The following is a 22,332-nucleotide window of genomic DNA, read 5'->3' on the forward strand; positions in this document are numbered from 1 at the left end:
AGGCCTTTTGGGGTCTGTTCAATGAATGTTATGTAACTTCACATGATTAAATTGTTCACAGCAATAATAAATAAATAAATAAACTGAAGGTTAGAATGATATTAATGCCAATATGATAAATCGGTTTTGGGTTTTATAATATATAATACATTTTTTTTACAGGCACAATGATTGGATCCTGTCCACTTTCCTTCATTAAAAGTATTTTAATTACTCTCTCTTTCTTTCTCTCTCTCTCTCTCTCTCTCTCTCTCTCTCTCTCTCTCTCTCTCTCGCAAAGTTAAAGGCTTTGCGATTTCTTTTGGACTTTTAATGGATACAACATTATTATATGAATTTTGAATAGTACTTGTGTATTGTTTTCTTGTAGTATATAATGTATTCTCAGCTCTCTGTCCTGGTAATTGCCACTACATTTTTTATAATCTCTACCTTTTATTATAAATTGTTTTAGTAAGAAAGCATGCACCAAGAACATAAATGTATATAATATTACCAATTGCTTATATTCATTAATATGTCCAGAAGGTGGCGATGGATCCCTTGTTCAGATTGTATTTATTCTGATTGATCAAAAAGTGATTTGTGTGTGTGTGTGTTAACAGAATGCCTTCGAAACACACTGAAAGAATACATGAGAACAGAGAAACTCACCATCAACCTTTCTAAATGCACAACCTGTGTGAGAATGAGGCTCCTCCACAGGATCTACACAGACTCTGACAGCTTCACTCAAGCTTTGAAAGCTTCAACAAGGAGGTGTGATGACAATTACATGTTTGTCCTAAGCACTGCAATATTTGAAAAATCCATCAAATCACTTTTTCTTACCTGATACATAATGAAAGCAACTACTCCTCACCACCCACATTCAGAGAGAAAATAAAACTTTATAGGTTGTCAGGACTGGGGCTAGTTGTCACATTTTTTTAATGCATTTTATATATTTTTATCAGGGTACTTTGTTTTTTTTGAAAGTCACTTTCTTCTCGTCTTGGCTAAAGTGATGCTTGTTTACATTTTCACTGTTATTGCCTAGAAAACAAAAAGGTACAGTTCACTGAACAAACATAGTGTTATTTTTAGATAGTGTTGTCACTTTATACGGGGTAAGATGTCACAGCAGAATCTGTCATTAAACAGCGTATTATAGGCCTTTCAGCAAAAGTGAAACAATTATGAAGCACAAAACAATTCAGCAATAAATGTAAAAGAAATATCGAACCATTGTTTGGCTAGCAAATTGTGTACTTATTAAACTGTACAAATTTAAACATTTAAAATATGTGACAGTTTGCTTTGGCCTGACATTTATGAAAATACTTGTCCTTTAAGTTAAAATCCACATTCATTTTACATTCATATATATTATATAGTTGACCTGAATGTATCCCAGTGTGTTTTTTTTTTGTGTGTTCACTTGTTTACCCAACAGATATGTCAAAAATATGATATTGGAATTTTTAAATTCACAAAATATATTCTAATTTAACGACATTCTGAACTGTGTGGTTAAAATCAATATTAGGTGATGGTGTTTGCTCACCTTTATTATTTTCGTATATTAATTATATGATTAATTTTAGAATAATTGTATGTGTTGAAAGGTGTTTCAAAGTCAAATATTAGCATGAACTGACATAAACCTCTGCACAAGTGTGACAGACTGTGTGTTCTTTAAAAAAATTAACATAAACCAGTAGAGATTGCTCAAGTGCATGTGAGCTAAAATTCTGATGTAGTGCTTTTATACTTTTAAATGGCAATAAGCCTGAAGAGTCTTTCTTGCTCTTATTTACATGGTATTTCTGGGCCTCATAGAATTGAATGATATCAGCAACAAGTCATCTCAACCCCTCAGTGCCTTCATAGATTTTCAAGCTTCTCAGTGTTCAGTTTCAGCTTCTGCTGCAGATCAGATTAAAAAAAGACGACTGTGAAAAGCCCAACGTTGTCAATGGTCCTTTTGTCTGTTTTTCGTTAATATAAAAGAAACAACTAGTAATTGGCTTCTATGCTTATAATGTCACTTTCGGCCTGTGTGCTTAAGATTCGTTCCTTCTCACTTTCCGATTTGGTTGACTTAAAGCTAAATAACGTAAACACTTAGCTGGTTTTGTCGTGTACCAGAACCGTAATTGCTTGTCATCGCAGTCTATTGATTGGTCATTGACTGATTAGTTTGGACAAAGAGTTAGGTTGCGTTGTTCGGTCTGTTAATTGAATATAACAGCGTTTAACAATGGCCCCTTAATGAAAACGAGGGCTTGTGGTTATTGCACGAGAAAGAAAAGAAGAGAAACAAAGGGGGGATCTCTAATTAGGAGCTGTAACTCTCGAGATCTGTCCCTTTGTACGCGGGTGTGGGGAAGCTGCATGGCCGGCAGGCAGGCGACAGGCGCCGGTTGCTGGACAAAGGGCTGTCTGCTGCCACAGTGGCTGGGCGTCCAAACTCTCATCCTCCCTAACCTCCTATCCGCAGCACTTAACCCTTTCACTTTAACATGAGAGTAGTTTACCCCCAATATTTCGTCTCTGCTGTACAGCTTATCACCTTATTACTGCTCAACAACCTAAACTACGTTCTGGGCGCGCTCAAACCATTAATGGTCGGTGCCAAAAAGCGCACAACGTATCTGGGTCGTTGAAGGAGAATGAAGGAAAGGAGGTGGGGAGAGTGGAGGGTAGTTCTGCTTCCGAGTCAAGCTTTGTCTATAAATACTCGTACATTGCAGTTCTACGACTAAAAATAGGCTTAAAACAACACAATAGGTTGCATTGTACTCCAAAGGAAACACTGGAAACGATAAAGGATTCAAATTTAGACCTCTGGTCTTTGTACCATGATGCATTATTATTATTATTATTATTATTATTATTATTATTATTATTATTATTATTATTATTATTATCATTAGTCAGACTGGCCTATATACATTAGATTATAAGTAAGTTGTTATCATAGTGCATATTTCGCCTGGTGGTAAATTGACACTAACGAACATAAGTCGCGTTCACTCAATAACATAAGCCGCATCAGCACATTTTTACGGGTCATCTTCTGACAGAAAATAAACAAACGCTAACAGTGTAATTATTTCACTTTGTTATGGATTTACATATAAATATAGGCCTATCACAAAAATGCGTTTGCGTTTTGTCTACAAAAATAGTTTGGCTGCACTAAGCTCAGGTTTCGCAATATGTGTTCCTAAATTTACTTTTAGCTTATTATTATTATTATTATTACTACAGTAGCCTATATTATAGAACATTACGTTGCTACTGGTGTTAATATTTTTATATGTTAGGTCTGAATGTGTTGCAATCATATTGTTTTACAATAGTCTACTCTTTTTCATGTTAATGTTAATAATAATAATAATAATAATAATAATAATAATAAACAAACACCTAAACCAAAATTGTTTGCAGATGTCTATAAAGGCCTAATAAAACAACTACCTTTGTAGAGGTCAGTATCTTAAAATCACTTTGATGTTGATGAGGGGTAGCTAAAGTAATCCGGAACATGAGTCTACGACAGAGGGCGCAGTAGCTTTTGCTTTGGCTAAACTGATATGCTACATTTTTAAAAACGCCTTTAAAAACCATGATGAAATTTTAAATATTTATACTTAGGCTATTATTTTCTACTTATTATTTCTTCCAAAACATGACGTTTATTATTATTACATGTGATCAGTAATCACAAATACTGGCCAACATTTTTTCTACTTGCATGTTGCAGTTATTAAATACATTGCTGCTTTTTTCCCCATATAAATTTTTTTTTTTCATGTTGTTCTAAAAAACATTTTCAGTGACCTGTTATAAGTCAGTATAGGCTACCTCCCTAATACATAAATTATATGACATTAGAAATAGTGCAGCTTGTCATTGAGGTAACGTAGTGCCATAAATGTAAACATATTTAAACACGTTGATTTTTTTTTATTGAAATTGTGAAAGAATCCTACAACAACAACAACAGAAAAATCCGGACAGCCAGCACAACGGGACACGTTCATATATTTCTTTATATAAACTCAGCTCAAGAAGAGGAATGGGTCTCTTCTGTTGGAGTACATTAACCTGAGACTTCCCAAACCTTGCGAGTCCCGCAGCGTGATAAGTGTTTTTACAGCGACTGCTACAATGCATTGATGGCACACGCTTTCATTATGTGTCACAGGCAGATTAAACAGCAACGCATCACAGATAGGAACACCTTCTGTCTCCAAACAACAAACGCTATAGCTTTCATTTACAACAACCATAGTGAAAAAAGGGAAAAAAATGCAACGAGTTAAACTCTAAATATTATGTACACGCAAATGTACAGCTTTGAATAAATTAATACCAATTTGCATATTCTTAGGTCCTTGTAGCTTATTTACAGAATTAGGTTTCTTTTATTAATAATTACATTAAATAGTTCAGTTATAACTGTCTGTCGGATTTAACTAATGGTCCAACTGTCATTTCAATCCTTTTTAAAATATCCTTTTTAATTTGATTTTTTCGGGGTTTTTTTCTTTTCCTTTTTGGATATAGCTTGGATGTTTTCATTCTACAGGTTTTATGTGAATCACCATTTAGACATTGCAACCAGCAGTGATTCTACTGACGTTACGCGAAAAAAAAAGTGTTTTATTTGTAAATTTTCTTTTCTTTTCTTTTTTTAAATAGATTGGTGTGGTCTTGTCAACATGTTCTATAAAGAGTCAATTAGGCTACACCGTAGATTGTCTTCGCAGCACTTCCTACGCAGATCTCCATCACCAAGAGCACAAAGTCCAACGTTTTCTTTTATTAATTTTTACTTGTTGACTGCTGTTTGCTTTTTTCCACTCCAGTCATCCATGCGCAAAAACTACGTAATGAAATTTCTCGCAGAGAACCACTTAATAAAATCCTCTGGCAATTCAAGTCATGCCCTGGATAGGTTTGGGGATGCTTGATCACTTGGGCGAATCCCTAGGTGAGGAAGTCTCCCGCTGACTCGCTAGGCCGCTCACTAGTCTCTGAATGTTCTGAAGTTCATTGATGGATTCCTTCATTGTTGTTTTAGGTGAGCCGTTTCTCTGACTCGCCCCCGATTTGGGATCAGGCACAGGACTCGCTTCCCTGCTACCGCATTTAGACGATTCGGATGAGGGGTTTAGGCCGCTTGGCAATCCGGTAGTGAGCAGGTTTGTGCTTTGAGGGATCGACACGGGGAGCTGGTAAGGGTTGAATCGCAGTCGAGAGCGCGTGGAGCTGCTCAAAAACGGGTTCCTGGAGAGCGAGGAGGCCGTGTTGCTGTTCGCGGGAAGGGCGGAGGCCGCTGCAGCCGCCGCGGCCATGTAGGTGTAGGGGTACGGAAAAAGTCCACCGAAGGTTGGCATCGGAATGCCCTGTAATAAGAGACATTCGTTAGCGACTTTTAGCACACCGAGCATGCAACAGTTTGAAAGGTGAGAATCTGCTACATGGCGAATTTTCAGAGAGCCAGAATTTGAACAGATTATAGTGCCACCTGTTCGCAGTCCATCTGATTTCAATGGCAGGCGTATTTATTGACTTTTAGGGCGCATAGAAATAGACGCAACAAGAAATGATTGTCGATTGTGACATTTTAGGCAACTGAAAATCACAAAGATGTAACAAAAATAAGTGCCAATCAATCTACGTCACTATTATCACGAATCATTTTTAAAGAAATGATACGCATTTGCAAGGACATTTTGAGATATTTTAAAATCTATATCTGACTTGTGTATTCAATGGCTAAAGTTTTATTTATTAAAGTTTTATCAATTTATTTATTTTTCTGTCTTAGTAATGCAGAAAATATTTCGACAGCCATTATTACGATGTTAACAACCACATGCAAGCAAAGCATAAGCATCTCAGCAAAACTATCTCTAGATGCAACCCATAGCCTGTTTTCATTCACGTGCTTCCATAAGACAGGCCAGGGCATATCATGGCAAAGGCCTAGATTTACATTTTAATGGCGAAAGTTCCCTTACCTGAGAGGCAAGCATGTGTTGAGACAGATGAAAGGGAAAAGGACTCGGGGTGCTCCCAGTTCCCTGGGCCGACAGGCTTCCATTCTCTAGGCCACCAGCTCCAGCCATTGAAGCCAATAGATGTCCCATACCCATGGCTGAAAACGCTCCAGGTGCCATTGCAAATTGTCCGGGGTGGAATAATAGAGGTTGTCCGGTGTTTAGTGGGTTAAAGAACTGTTGACTGTGTAGGCCGGAAAGCGCCAAACTCTGAAGGTGCCCTGCCCCAAAATGTGAAGGACTCTCTGTCTGTATCATTAGAGGAGAGAAGCTGTCTTTACTGCCGCTAATACCACCGTTTTCCGTGTCCTTCTTTGACAAGTCTGTGTCTTTCCTTGGCCTGTTCTCTTGTTTGTCTTTCTCCACGTTTCTTATGCTAAATATAGAATCGCTTGATTTTCGGGAGTCCGGATAGTCGTCTTTCTTCTCCAGAACAGGCCTCTCCCGCCCCCGGTCTTCACATCTCGACCTGATTGGAGATGGAGGCTCTGGTCCAGGACTGCTGGAGCCACCACACCGCTCATCTTGGTGGTCCAATTCGTGCTCACTGTCAGTGCATGTTTTCTCGTCTGTGGTGGTAAAAAAATTAATGAAAAAAAAACATTTTTGTTATCCACGTTCAAAACAAAATTAAATATAGTAGACTACTTAGGCCTACATATGTATATTTTTTTCAAATACCGTTTTAGTGTCGCCTTATTCCAGTTGTAGGCCAAATTTCATAACGCTTGACAGGCTAACGACATTTTTTGTCAAATTTATAATACTTTTTAAATGTATTGCTAAAATAATGTGTAGTAGGCTAACTATGAGACCAACTGAAAATAAATGCGATTAAATATAAATAAGTATCCAATTAAAAAAAATAGCTTTGAATGTTCGGTTTAGTTTTCTACATCCATGCTTTAGCCTATGTGAATCTAACGAAATGTAATTCAGGGCTAGCCATAACCCAGGCCTTATGTGTTGCTCCAGACGGATTCGTCTTATAACTTGTTTGAGAAATTGTTCCAGTATAAATGCTTTATTAAAATGACATTTTCAATTATTAAAATAGTCTTGAAAAACGCTGAAGGCATAGTACAGAGGCTTGTAAATGATATGACACTTAGGCATGTTTCCTCTCAGTGATCTTGAAGCATAGCAATATAATTTATTCATAGATTTAGATCTACCTCTGCTGCTCCGGTTAAATCTAAGTGGACTAGAAACCGGTCCAGGTGAATGACCAGCATCTCTGCCGGTTGTAGGTTCGCTTGAGGAAGCATCAGAGTCCGCGCCATCACGGTCCACTTTACACTGATCCTCATACATGCGTAATGATGGAAGGGTCAGCTGTTTCCTATAACATAAATTTAATTAAAATAGTGAAAAAGGAAATATGACCTAAATTGACCCACACTACACAGTAAAATAAAAGAATAAATAAATAAAGCCCTTGAAATATAAACATTTTGCTAGGCTTTGTCTTTGAATCCGGTTCCTCGGCTATTTTACATTGCGCAATAATGCATGTGAACTATAAAGGTTTCAAAACCTACCTTTTTTCCCTTCTTCCATTCCCTGTGTCTCTGAAGCCTTTGGCAAAGGGGTTATGATCAATCTTCAGCTGTGTTATCTGAATGCAAAAAAAATGGATGTGTAGGCCTATATTATATTCATAATTTGTACATTATTAATAAAATTATACAGCGGCAGTCTAACTCTAAGGTATTAAAATATTATTAATCGCAGTAGTGGTGTTGTTGTTATCAGTGTTATGCTGCACGAATTCATAATCTACAAGTCAAATACTCAGATTTAAATGCTTAAAAAGCAAAGCCTTTATATGATCACCAGTTATTATCCCAACACCGTTAAACACGCTACTTTAGAGTGATAATTTAATTATTAAAAATGTTTAATGAAAAAGATCAAATCAGGACCCCCCTGAGAAAATTCCACGAGCAAACATTTTTTTATTTGTCAAATTGGTATTCTCTACAGCACAATAGAGAGAACAAGAGAGGCGAACTAGATGAGTGACGCGACCTGCTATCAATAATTAATAGTGTGGTTTGAATCATTGCCAGTTTTTACAAGTTCCATGAAAATACAGAGCGATGTAACAGAACGATTTTCGTTGTGCCCAAGAGATTTGGACGCTGTAGGCTATAAATTCAGGAGAAACCAAGGCCTTAAAGTTCATAGATTGCTAAGCTAGATGGCCTCTGCTTTTTGCGTTTAGTAACTGACACGCTTTGATTGCTGAGCCTCAGAGTGTGTAGCTCCCGGACAAACCGGCGAGCTTAAGTGCTTGCTAATCGATTGTGACTCTGTCATAAACTTTACGATACCGACAAGCTCACTAGGCCCCTCGGACACAGACTACAATTAACATGAGCAGTAGCTGGAAGTACCACTGGACAGGAGGAATTTGAATTTTTTTAAAGATACGCTTTTGCATTCACATATTCAAAATACTACTTCTATAAATACTACTCCTCTTGTTAAGTGAACATAAGCTATCAATCCGATCAAATTGAGAACATGCTAAACGCATCTATAAGGTCCAGAGCACGGCTGCTTAAATTCGTCCAAATATGGGTACATACCTTGTCATTTTGATAAGCTGTTACACCAATAAAATCGGTCTCAGGAAAAACATATGTCCTGAAAGTGCTGTACGGAAGCTTCAGAATATCGTTTGCTCTCACAATATGGAACCTGGGCTGGTATTTATGCATTGAATTCAGGATGGTCTAATGAGAAGGAGAGGAAGAGGAATGGAAAACATTAGTGCTTGTCAAAATAATTATCCATTCAAGTCATTAGTCTTTAAAATCGTTTTAGACAATAAATACCGCATAATATATGTAGTAATAGTGGAATATTGTTCTTGGGTTAAATCACAACAGGCCTGTGCCAGTGGCAGGTAGACAGAAAACATTCACGCGGACATGCAACGAGTTATTTGGTGTTGATACTTATTATAACACAAATTAAATCTGAAATAAAAAAGAGTTTCTTAATTGTAAAATTTATGGAAGCAATTTGTTTACAACAACAAAGTGTGATGATGAACACACACAAAAATGTACATGCATGTATTTTCTATTTGACTGTACAAATATCAAATGGTTGTGCTATGCATGTAAATGTTTCATTTGTTTCCAGTCGATTTGTTTGCAAGTCGCGTAAGGGAGCAGGCCACACACTATATTTGACTGCATGATCACGTATAGAGTATTGGTCAGCATCGTTGCATCCGTCTTAACATTGTTCATTGAAACTATCAGAGACTGCACAGGTCGCTATGCAATTTGTTGCTACGCTCACTCAAAACAGCCCAAATTACACTTTCACTGTTGCTATTTGTAAACTGATTCAAGGTCTCTCCGGTTCCTTTGACCTCATTTTTTGTCACTTCCACCCCCTCATAAAAATTATAGCGCTCTGCGCCTATCATAAACAATAGAGGTAACAGTGGCCAAGAAAAAACTCAGGATAATGTATTACATTACATAACCAAGCTGTCATTGTCATCATTATTCATAACGAATAAAATTAAGACTTAGTACCCCATATCTGGTTTATAAGCTTGCCGAAACAAAGAAAGAGATCAATGTAGCGACAGTAAAGAATTACATGGGCCGAGGAAATTAAGTAAGCCAAAACATACATTTTAGCACATCCATAATTCTCTTCGTCCAGAAATAAACAGCGATATTGTAAGCCTGTCCAATCATTGCGAGCGTTAGCATTACAGCCCACAGATGGCAGTAAATTTATATTTATATATTACACAGCAACACACGATTACAACAGAACTACATGCAACACACAAAAACGTGTTATTAAAAAAAATGGGTTACTTACAAATCCATGTTTGTCCGAAATGTTGTTGGTTAACTTCAGTTTATGAAAAGCAACAGGTTTAGCCATCCATTGTTCCCCAGTAGCTGGGCTATCCGGATGTATATACATTCGCTTTGGCATCTCCGGGTCGGCTTTCCCCGCGACCATCCAGCGAGAGTTGTGGAACTTGTAGCGGCAGTCGTCGGCAGCCACAATATCCATTAATAGAATATACTTGGCTTTTTTATCGAGTCCATTTATACGGGCTTTAAAAGGTGGAAACATTCTCCTGTAGAAATAGGAAATATTTCTGTTTATTTTATAACCCATTTTTTTTCTTTGCATATGTGGGCAGATGCAAGCTTAACGTTTTAACAACACAACTAAATAATATTTAAACGTTTTCGGTGCTATGTTTACCCTAACCAGATTTATTCAAATATATAAAATATAAAAAATAAAACAACCGCATTAAAAATATATGTTCAACAAATATTAACATTTCACTTGGCTGCAGATAATTTAGCTCGCCGCAAGACTTAAATCTTCCGTGAAAGTGGCAGGTTATTTACATAAAATAGTTTATTGTCACCTCAGTACATAAGCAGACCAAAAGGAACATTTCTCTTTACGAAATACATGAAAGCACGATTTAACTGTGCCACACCGTGCCTTGAAAGTCAATATTTGTTGATAATGATAGAAGCAACAAAAAAAGCCTCAGCTATTTTCCTTTTGCTAGCCACAGAATACGCATCGCTTGTACTTTCCCCATTTTGTTTTCATAAGTCAAATGAGCAGATGAATCGTTCAGGTACACATGTTCTGACAGTAAGACATCCATTTCTACAGTCTCTTTGACATCATAATTAGGTCAGCCAGTTCAGCGCGCAAGACATTAATAGGGAAATAAAGGGGAAATGACTTATGAGAGCGATGAGCAAAAGACAGATTTAATAATGAATTTCCTGGGCCTGCTGAACTACACTGCCATCGACATAAGAAGCCTTTTCAATCCGTGGCGAATTTATTGTGGAATATATGTGAAACGCTGAGTGCATCATAATATTCCCTCGTATAAACACTGAAACAACAGACTAAAAATAGAGCAACTGTGAACTCACCTGCCAGATTTCGTAATAACCATTTCTGTTCCTATTTTGTGGAACTGGTCCCATAGGTCCTTCGCTTCCAGTGTGACTTTTGGATCGTCTTCAACCTCTTCCTCTGGCTCCAGGCTCTTAAGACTGCGAAGATGAGCTGCCTGATGATGGTGACTCAGAGCCGGATGGAGCCCAGCCTCCGCGGCTCCGGCGAGAGTATGGTCCGGGATCGGCTTTGTGAGAGCCCCGGGAGGCAAGGTCAGCGTCGGGAAGAAGGAGGGATGCGCGGCCGCGAGAAAAGCTGACATCGGAAAGTCGGTTGGCCGGTGAACGTGGAAAGGGTGGTAAGCCATCGCAGTCCCTGTAAAAACTGGATCTCTCATCGGTGCATCCAACAATCGTAGTGAAAAATATATATTTAGTGGTGTTCTCCGGCAAAAGCAGCGCGTATCCAGACGATAGATTGTCTCACTACGAGGAGGAAAAGCGCAGCAAGGCAATTTTGGCAAAATGTGAATCGCGAAAAGGCGAGCAAAGACCGTGGTAAGGATCTTCCACTTTAACTCCCGTAGCTGCTAGTTTCCACGAAGTCCCCGTAATAATATCAGTCAAAGTGAGCGCAACGACGCTTTGAAGGCAGATTTGGGGATTCCTGTTCTCCAACAGATGCTCTCATAAAAAGATTACTCTTTCGATGCGGATGTCCATTCAAGCGCAGTCATTCTACGCCAACACGGAGTTGAAATGGTTAGAGCTTGCTCTGTCCACTGTACAACTGTAACTATCTCACATGTCCTTCCTGCTCTGATCCCAGCACTAATGAACCAAACCCCCTTGATTGCTGATTTTACGCTTTCTGGACCAATTGTGGGCCTCCATAGGCGTGGTTTTGACAGCTCCGGCCAGGCTCAAGGAGAGGGGGTGGACAAGAAGGTGTCGGAAGCATTAGCAGTAAGAAAACATGTCAACAGAATAAAATATTAACCAATGACAGAAAAGATCGGGAAATCCCACCCCCGTCTCCGAGCCAAGCACCGGGTCAGCCTTCAGTGCTTAGCCGGTGGTGACTGCACTTCGGTCGGCTTACGCTTTATAATTACGATGCCTCCTTGTTCGAGGAACAAACTCACTCTTCGATACACTGAAAACTAGGAATTAAGATTATTCACGTGTAAATTAACAAAAAGTGCAAATTGTTATGATTAATTAGCGCAAAATATTATATGCTTTTTAAAACATAAATTGAGGATAACTTCACAATAGTCAGTAAAAATATCAGGAACACACCAAATGGCGTTTATCTTTTCGCTGTTCATGTCAAAGTGACGCGTACAAGTATTTTGTTCATAATGTAGCACTGCACACTCATAGCCAAAGGACCTTGTTGTGCGTATGAACTGAATTCAACGTTTCACTGTGTGAATAACTATTTCCGTGCTGCGTGCGTGTGTCCCGACCGACTTCATGTGAGGAACAGCAGCCAAAAATCGGACATTGGTACTTTAAATTCTGCACCGGGTCATTCAAAGCGCACAGCCACGCGCTATACTGAAGAAAGAGGAAGAAAGTTGTTGGAATCTAAAGACCAATGTAAAGATAATTTTGGTGAGTGCTGCATTACTCTTAACTGTTAACTCTTAACAGACATCTGCGGTTGTTAACTATTTTTAATATACTCCATATAGCCTAGCCTATGTCGCAATATACAACTGTTTAGCGAATGTAAAGGTATTGTATTCGTGAATTTACATGTATTTTATTGATACTAACGCTTAATGTACAGGTGAGGGGATAAAAGCATATGCTCCTCATATGCTCAAAAAATAACATACATCTCAGTGCATTTAGGTTTAAGTGGCAGGCCACTATAAATGTTCACCATCTACTTTCGACCTGTAGTTTTAGCAGTGGGTTGAGCCATAAGTGTAGTCTATACCTTTAAGAAATCCACTCGTGGACTCTAGATTTACTTGGATTGGGTTTGTTAGATAGCCGCTTGGCGCCAGTCGGCTGACGTACCGCAGTAAGATCCGTCTCTTGTCAGTTCATATTTACTCCAAAATCCTCTAACAGTGCACTCCAATCCCTTTAGCATTTACGCCAAAGTTTTGGCTTGCGCTTGCCTTCTTTGTCTCCAAATGACTTGAGATCTTTATAAGTTAGCATCTCAGTGTATGCTTTTCGATCAGATGTCGCACTGAATACTTCCAATAATTCCAAAACGCGTCAATGTCCAATCTATGTTTTTGTGCGGACGGATTTAACCGTTTGCGGAATGTTGTCACTTTTACACTTCGATACAAATCAGCAGAACATGATGACAGACTGGATGTTTAACCCTTACTGTGCCAGAGAGGACCTGATAGAGTGATTAAATATTGCTTATAAAATACTGAAAAGTTACAAAGTAAAAATCAGAGTATATTGTTTTTGTCAACAGCTGGCCAGAAACTTGATTCGTTTGCAGTTGTTCTTTAAAACGGCAGCTAGGACGTTTAATACAGGCTTTTTGTGTTTAGTTGCACGATTTGTGATATTTACTAAATTAGACATAAAATGGTTTAGAGAGCATAGGTTTCATTACAGCGCATTACGGATTGCAGCTCACGCCATACTGTCATTAAAACAACTAAACGATCTTTGTAAAAATGATTGTATTGCGCGTTTTCGAATTTAACATTAAATATTCAAAGATAACACGGATAACATGTTTAGCAAATTCATGACTGTCTATTGAGAAGTTAAATAACACATTCACAACATAATGCATAAGAATATATTAGCTAAATCCGCACCGTAAACAGAAAAAAAGCAGACCAGGTAGGCAGACACTTGTTGCCGAAGCCACGAGTGAACAGACACAGAGCTAAAGCGGGATTTATTAAAACTGACACTAAAATATGGGATATGTTCGCCTTTAACAGACAGGTATGCTAATTATTTAAATAGTATACGATTTTGTTTTAAAAGACGGGAAAATAATACCAAATTAACATAATACAGAATGAAAATAAATCAATATTCGAACGAAACATGTTCAAAATGTATGGTAGGACAATATAGCTAAATACATGTAGATTTTGAATTAAAACGTTTTGCTGCTTTTATGATGGAGAATGTTTAAATATAGCCAAACGAAATGGCAAACAAGAAAATAAGCAGTGTGTCTCCTGATATAAAATCTTCATTATTTAAAGCTAAAATTAATAGCCATGCTAAAATACATTATCTCAATTGTCTGATGAGAGTAAAATAAACTCATACCTCTCCTATGCTGAGTTTCACAGTCATTTAGAATATTAAGTGTTAACTTTAAATAAAGCCTAGTTAATTATACGAACGTCATTTTGACAAATCAAATAAGCCTACAATATATTAACATAAATTATAAGAGGAGAAACGTCCAATTTATGATCAATGTACTTCCTGGTTTAGTGATTGAACTTTTTTCCTGACACTGAAAATGCCGTTTCCACTTTTATTCAACAGGCCTATCTAGTGCATTTGATGTAAATATTAAAGATTGTTATGAAAATGTACACATTCTTTATATGTGAAGTGTTACCAGCAGCAAGGTGTTGAAACAGGACTAATCAATAGTCTTTGTTTGATCTCTGGGCTAAAACTTCGACAGAGAGTGATTTGGATTGGGAAGAGATTAAGCACACATGGGAATGGGAATGGTTTTCTATGTATATACTTAAGGAAGTAATCACATCAACAAAGTCTTTGCAATTACGCCAGATTTATTTTTCCTGCTGTACACATCTAAACCGACAAGAACGTAATCATGCGCTGAGCTCTTATCACACATGATTTAAAAAGCATTCATGCTGGAAAACTTTTTACAGCACTGCCACTGTTTACTGCCAAAACAACGAGGCGTCGAAAAGTCAATGACCACTTGTATTCCGAATGATTGTAATGACGAAAAAAACAAACAAACAAACACGGGTAAAGGTTTGTCAGGAGATGTAGAGAAGTGTCTATGTGCATCAGCTTCGACCAGAGGAGATTTTCATTAGTTAAAAATAGCCTGGTGCCAAACTTTTATGCATGATCTGCTTCTGTCAGCTTTTGTGTCCTTGAGACGGTGTCCGCTGTAAGACAATGTGTCTAATTGTGTTTCCAGGTTCTAAGGAAATTAATATGTTCCTGCAAAAAGATAACGCAAACCTTTGCAATACCTTTCACATATATGAAACCAGATGATCCTCTAGGGCTGATCATTAAATGACCGTTGCTCCTTTTTTCTGCTTTTACATTGTTGCTCCTTCTTTTCATCTTTTCATCATCTCTCTGCATCATCTCTCCTGCTATATTTAGCCAGTAGACTGAGGCCTTGGCGCCAGACCGTTTAAGACCTGTCAAAGTCCCTCATATTTCCCCTTGTCACATGTATAGCTACCCAGCGCCTCCACCAGCTAGCAGCCCCCTCTCTCCTCCTCCTTTCCGTCCAGCTCTCTCTCCTCCGTTCTTACTACCCATCCACACACACCCTGTATACATTTCCGCATGTCTCCTCTTTTTCATTAGGACAGTGTATTTGATCTGCTCGTGCTTATTTTGCCAAATCGTACAATTTTGCTCTTCGCATAGCCCATTTTGTATCACCCAACCGAGTCAGCAGAACCTCCTCTGGACGTGGACATGCTGTGCCTGATGGATGCGAGACAACAATTTTATAGACAGCTCTGGTGCTCTGCTTCTTCGCTCCCACTCTCCTTTTGCCCAGAAGTATATTTGCAATAGAATACTCCACAAATCTAAAAGCCCAATCCTTGAAACTATAAAACACGTAGCATGTTATAAATAAAACACGTTAGTATAAAACACGTAGCACAATAATCTTTATTCCGAGGTGATGCTATTGTTAACCCCCACCCTAATCCTCACACAAACCTGTTGATTTCAATAGATTTACAACAAAACATGATTTCTATGAACGAGAACCACTGTCCTCATAACTGGGTTTTAAAATTTTAACCTACTATTTGAGAGAGAATGTTCATCAAAATTTGACCCAAACCAAACTCATACTAGAGATGTTACGGATCATAATTTGGTTGTAACTTTTTGAAACGGTCGAATTCACAATTATTAGGTCTAATACTGCAGAAATATTGCTACACTTTATATGATTTCATTATTGTATTTTTACAAGACATATTAGCCTTTGTTTGAAAGCGAGTCGCGACATGTTATCTTTATAAGGCGTTCGTGGTTAACTATATATTATCATTTATTAATAGTGATAAAGATATAGTTTGTAGAGAAACGGGTTCGCTGGTTTTAGGCATTTAGGGGAAAAAGAAGATTCGAGGTAATAAATATGCACCGGCTTCAGTGATCAACCAACAATCGCTTCAAAACAATCAAGATTTTTTTTATATTTTTAGTTTTCTTGGTGGAAATGGTAAATCATTCATGCAATCATCATATTCAATAGCATCAGCAAATCCTTCAGTATTTTCCCCATAATGCTTTAATAATTCTGAACTTTCAGAATCAACTCAAAATGACTAAATCTGTTGCTTAAATTGATTTGGGCGAAGCACGGCGTGATGGTTATTAGAAGCTACACCTTTTTCAGGTAACAGGTGGGGGCGCTCTAATGACCTCAGGGAATTATTTGACCTGGTTCTGCTGCCCGTTCAGTGCCGTGTAGTGCCATCATCAGAGACAGAAGCAAACCAAAAAAATGTGGTCTAGTATGGAAACCCGTTTTTTTTCCCTCTCAATTCAATATAAAAAAAAATTTCAAGCATGAGTTTTAACACACTGAACGCTTAGCTCGGTTATTTTATACTAAATAATGTTAAGTATTACACATTGATTAATTGTGTTTCGCAAACATCCGTAACAACTGAAAATAATAACAGGCTCTGTTTCATGCTTTAGCAATAACCTGTTGATACAACCATAGATTGTGTAACCAAAAACATTTTTAAAATGTTATAATCACAAGAAGCAACACATTTAACATATATTAGCCATGAAGCTGATATGTAGAGGTGTGAACAGCAAGGCTACACATGTAAATATCACACTGTATTAGTAATTAAATCAGTGATTAATTTGTTTCCTTTATGATGACAAACACACACAGAGAGAGAGAGAGAGGACTTTCTCGGTCCCCTGAGCTTTTGTGCTGTGATGCTGACTGAGCCCATCATTTCCACTTCAGCGATGAAGCATCATGCTCCGTTTATATGCAACAAGTGCTTTACCCTTTTGTAAATTTTAAAGTTATTTGTTGATACAAATGTGTAGATTGCCTTCAGATCTAATGTAATGATACACTAATCAGGTTCAGCACTAAACGTTTTTCATCATTATGTTAAAACATCTTTGTTTCCATTCATTTAACTTGTAACAACAATTGCGCAACTGAGCTTACGTTTTCTATTGTATTGTGCTGAATTTTTACTTTGAGTAATATACAGTTCCATTTGGAGTTTTAATAATATGTTTTTTAATAACAAAAGCGGAATGAGATAAAAAAAAAATAGACGTATCATTCGTTAAATAGCTATTTAATATTTTATTTTTTATTATTTTCACTTCCTTTTGTGGCGGTTATCCTGTTGTTTTAAAACAGCAATACGAATGCTGTAGATTTTATTACTCTGCACACATCTAGGTAATTATTTTACTTTACTGAGACTATATTAACTCAAACAAGTAGCTTACTTTACTCTCCAACGAACAATTGTAAAATACTAATGCATTTAAATCATTTTATCACCTCCAAAATGTATTGTGCAGTGTGAATAAATAAACATATTTTCTATATTATATACGATTTGCATGTACCCAATGTGTGTTTCCGACTTTATAATTAATGTCGTTAAATATACTTTATTATACACTTTATACTAAATAATGTTTTTCCACAGACTCAAATAGTAAAGATTAAACTACTTGTCATTGTAATAGGATAAGAAATAAGGGATGAGGGGGGAAAACTCTGCGTAGTAACATCAATAATATAAAACAACCACCCTTTCACAATCAATCCGGCGCTATTCAGTGAGAATGACTTCAAGATAAAGGAAGATTGTTCTCACTGTATCTGTTAGCGTTGAGTCTGTGAGTAGCAAACGCTGATGAGATGCGCGTCCAGGTGTGGTGTGGAGATCCTGAAGATAAGTTGATCTAATCGAAGCTATTCAGCAGCTAATTGAAAAATAGTGTGTGTCACACATTATTGTCAACACTGACCCCTTTAATCCCCCAGGAACTGTCAGATATTATTCAGTTTACTGTCTCTCAAACAGTTGTGGAGATGAGTGCTTCACACGCCTCGTCTGATTGACAAGTAACATTACAACACGAAGCGATTGTCTACGGTTTACTGGAAGGCAACAGCCAACCTCCAACCAACCAGCCCCTGGCTGCAAACATGTTTTTTTTTTTTTGTATGTCGTAAATAGGCTTATGTAGAATACAGCAGATAAATTGTGTGGCGAACACTTTAGCTCCTTCGAACCGCGCGAATAATTTGCTTATTAGGCCTACAGGAAATGACGCTTTTATACATTTTCACCAAAGCATTTGTGAAGTGACTTTCTTAAACATTTATATCAGACAAAGAATGTCTTTAAAATATAATGAATGTGACTGACAGTGCAATGTACATCATAACATGTTGGGATATAGATATAGCCTTTTCAAAAAAAGGTAACAGGGTTGAGTTTTACCTATTACAAGTCTTGTGTGTGGAGTTCATGACACTACAAGGTGTTTAAGATGATATAATTCTTATATTTATACAAATATCCTTTATTCAATCAACAAATGTTTAGTACAAAAAAAAGTTTAAAATGTTTTGTACAAAATCAAAGTAACAGAGTTGATTAAGATTGTTCTCTATTCAAAATATACTGATAAAAAGAGACGCTTACCTGAATGTTGTATATTAATGTTCTTAAATTTTAACAAGGTTAATGTCTTTTTTTATTTTTAATAAAATCTTGTCCACTAAAACTCTATAAACAATGCATTATGCGAATAAAATCAGCAAAGCTAGTACAAATTTACAAGCTTTTATTTCCACATCCAAAAAACAGGGCTGCATATGGGGCCAAAAGACATCTTCATGCAGATATAAAATGAAAAACAAGTTACTGGATTTTTGGTTATTGTGTTAAAAAAAAATACCTACAAGAAAACAGTAAAATATACTTTATTCTAAGGTGGTTGAGATTCACTATTTTTTTCCCCCTTTAAAGACATTAACCTTATGTTTTCTGTTTATGGTTCAAGAGGAGCTGCCATTAGTTCAGTTCGTAGTTAAGGGATGCATGACCTCCAAAGGGGGGAGAGACCAGCAGCCGTGCCAGAAAGCAGCCTGTTACTGAATGGAGCCCGTTCCCATTGGGATACATGGAGTGTAGAGGATTCAAGGAGTGTTTTGGAACAAACAGCCACAAAATCTTACATGTATTGCCAACAAGCCTTGACAGATTGACTCATGGTAGATTCTGTATCAGTGCCACAGTGACTAAACGGCAGACTGTTTATAGATTAATGCTTCTTTAACTAAATGTACAAATTTGCACAGCAGCCTTCTGACCCCGCAGAAAGGAGGAAACCTCTGACACTCCTCACTGAAATGCCTACTATCTTCTGTTGGTATTTATAGGCTGTCGCTCCGGTGATAAGGTGGCACTGGCGGTCTGGAAGGAGACCGAGAGAATCGAGGGCTGACCTTCCCAGATGGAGAGTCTGAGCTCTGCCACTGTCCTCCACACCGTCATGACTGCTTCACGTCGCCTTTGAGACACTGTGTGCAGCATTACTGTCTAAGGGTGACTGTGTGTGTGTATGTGTGTGCGTGTGTGTGTGTAAGGTGGAAGCGTTGAGAAGATGCTTTAAGATGCTGGTGAGAATGGAAAAGTGAAAAAAATGACCTTTTGCTTCTTTGCATGCAACACATTTCTGCTTGTCTGACTCGGCACAATAAAAATCACTATGATAACAACAATGGCTTTTTTGTGATTTTGTCGGTCTACTGCATCAGATCAAGTTGCATAATAATGTTTTTATAAGTAAATGGCACTTTGTATACACATTATATTGTTTCCTATCAGGTATAATTACTCAACATGTTTAAAATAATTTTGCAAGTTCAATATTTTAAGAGCACATTTATAATATTGATAAATTCCTAAATAAGTTTAACAACAGACAACTTGTTCTGGAAAATTCAGCTGCTCTATATAATTGCAAATAAACCTGTCATTATAATATCATGAAACAAAGCTCACACACATGCAACTAAAGCAGTGACGGAAGAAATCTCAGCCTGTCCTGAAGCCTGTGGAAGATTCGTAATGATAAAAAAACAGTTCCCTAAACAAAGGCAGTGATTGAGATTTATAGCCTCAGGCCCAGATTTTTATCTTGTCATTTAAATGCATTTATTTTTTATTTATTTTTTGTATAACAAATATATTCAGGAGAGGGCAAGGTAAGTTAACAAGGGAAAACAACAAACTAAGGAAGTCAGAATGCATATGCTGTATTAAGCAAACACGCAAATACTGTATATAGAAGACTCGTTAAATTCACTTGCATAAATTCCTATTTCAAGATCACATTGCGAAAGTATTATTACAAAAAATATAGTCCATCCAAAGCATGTGCACTGCATTCAGACTTAAAGTCATGCCAACTTGAATGGCGTAATAAATTACGGTGAACAAACTCTTCATGTTTCCTCTGCAGCTACTGAGGCTTTCAACATGCACAGTGCTGTCAGCCAACAGCAGGCTCTTTAAGCTTTTTGACAAGCTGATGATTAGGACCATGTATTCACATTTCTTGTTTAATTGGTATTTGTGAGTGTATGTAAAACGTTACATCCAGTCAAGCAAGTTCTTCAAACAAAGCCTTTTTAAATAGTTAAATAAGCTAATACAAATTATTGATGATAATAATGAGAATGATAATGATGGAACTACTTTTTTAACATTTGGGTAGTGTCTAAATCACCTGAGCTGAATGAAATTTGCTGTGGATCCTTGAGAGCACCACTGCTAAATATCAGCCTCGCACACATCCTATTAAAGCCAATCAAACAAGGAAACATTAGAACACAAAAATCCTTTTTGAAAGAATAAATACATTTCATTTCCCCCGTAAATTGAAAGGAATTTAAATCATTTGAAACTACTTAATTTATAAAGCAAATAAAATTGAATCCAAAAAACTGAAGAAAAAAAAAAAAAAATCTAATATACAGAAAAAAATGTGCGGAATAATGAACACTATAATGTAACACAAGATTAAATGGTAAACATAACCATGTTTGATTACCTATAAAAGTCAAATCAATTCAAATGTTATAGTACATGTTTACTAAAATATATCAAACACTATTTGTCTAATGATGTGTTGATCGGAAGAAAAAAAAAAATCAGCATAGCGCTCTCTAAGCTCAAACCTAAACTCAACTACTGAGAGGTAATCAGGACTCGTATTTGATGAAGACACACTCTCACTCACGCACATGCGTTCAATAAAGATACGTACTGGAAGTTCGATTGATAATGATATTGGTAATATGACACATCTTTGAGAAAAGTGGCAACTCCAATGGATCCCTTCTACAGTACGTCCGACCCATCATAGTTAATATTCGCGCGCGCTCTCTCCCTCTCTCTCTCTCTCTCTCTCTCTCAGGTGGAGGCAACATTAAAATGAATCTACAAGGGAAGTGAATGACGAAGGATGTTAACACCGGGCCTGATTGAACATTGTTTTCCTGCATGCCGAGTTTGATTAAAGGAAAATCCACATTTCAAAGAAGAGAGAAATGATATAGGAGAGCAGGATGCAGGGTGAGAGCGTGGCCTCTCTCGTGGGTGATGTGTTGTGGTTGTACTGTCAAGATTGTCCAAAGGCGACAGAGAGGTTTCCTTGGGTCTGAGATGTGGGCGGGACGGCTGGTTTTAGGGGAAAGCGGTGGGGTAGAGGCTGAGGGGCTGGCTCTCATTGGTGGGGAGAGGGGACCGGTAGCCCTCGAAGTTTCGGGGAATGCTGCCACTGGTGGAGCCAGAACTATTGCTGAGCGTCTCGATGCTTCCCTCCCTCTGCAGCTCTGCTGCATTCAAAACACACACAGAGAGAAAGATGAAGCAAACAACACACAGTTAGGCAGGATCACTGCAGTGCTTGAAGTCAGGAGAGATTTTAAATGATTCACTGTATTAGTGTAAAAAGTGCTAATCTCAAGATCTCACAAGTTACCTGTAGTTGTTCAATTCTTTTAAATATAAATGAAGTGTTTGTCATTTAAGATAATTCATAATCTGAACTTCTAAACAATG

The 22,332-nt window shown here is 37.4% G+C and overlaps 1 protein-coding gene and 1 long non-coding RNA gene across 2 annotated transcripts; one reads left to right on the plus strand and one right to left on the minus strand.

Moving 5' to 3' along the window:
- Positions 1-4,669: 4,669 nt before the first annotated feature.
- LOC107757046 (T-box transcription factor TBX2b) lies at positions 4,670-11,565 on the minus strand. The gene is made up of 7 exons (XM_016574409.1): positions 11,018-11,565; positions 9,915-10,182; positions 8,651-8,797; positions 7,598-7,674; positions 7,232-7,398; positions 6,018-6,625; positions 4,670-5,399 (listed from the first exon to the last, which is right to left on the minus strand). Exons 1-7 carry the CDS (start codon positions 11,377-11,379, stop codon positions 4,965-4,967), a joined length of 2,064 nt encoding a protein of 687 aa, XP_016429895.1. The 5' UTR covers positions 11,380-11,565; the 3' UTR covers positions 4,670-4,964.
- On the plus strand, positions 11,494-19,898 carry LOC107757051 (uncharacterized). Its single transcript, XR_001641891.1, has 2 exons — positions 11,494-12,601; positions 19,644-19,898. It is a non-coding gene; the product is annotated as an uncharacterized LOC107757051 (long non-coding RNA).
- The last annotated feature ends 2,434 nt before the right edge of the window (positions 19,899-22,332 follow it).

This window comes from Sinocyclocheilus rhinocerous, unplaced genomic scaffold (assembly GCF_001515625.1).
Source record: "Sinocyclocheilus rhinocerous isolate Xijiao unplaced genomic scaffold, SAMN03320098_v1.1 scaffold1152, whole genome shotgun sequence".
NCBI classification, from domain to species: Eukaryota; Metazoa; Chordata; class Actinopteri; order Cypriniformes; family Cyprinidae; genus Sinocyclocheilus; species Sinocyclocheilus rhinocerous.

Coding starts and splice junctions, on each gene's coding strand:
- LOC107757046 (XM_016574409.1), bottom strand. CDS start 11,379: ATGAGAGATCCAGTTTTTACAGGGACTGCGATGGCTTACCACCCTTTC. Junction 8,798..9,914: donor TTTCGGACAAACATGGATTT/GTAAGTAACCCA, acceptor CCTTCTCATTAG/ACCATCCTGAATTCAATGCA. Junction 5,400..6,017: donor AACACATGCTTGCCTCTCAG/GTAAGGGAACTT, acceptor CTCTTATTACAG/GGCATTCCGATGCCAACCTT.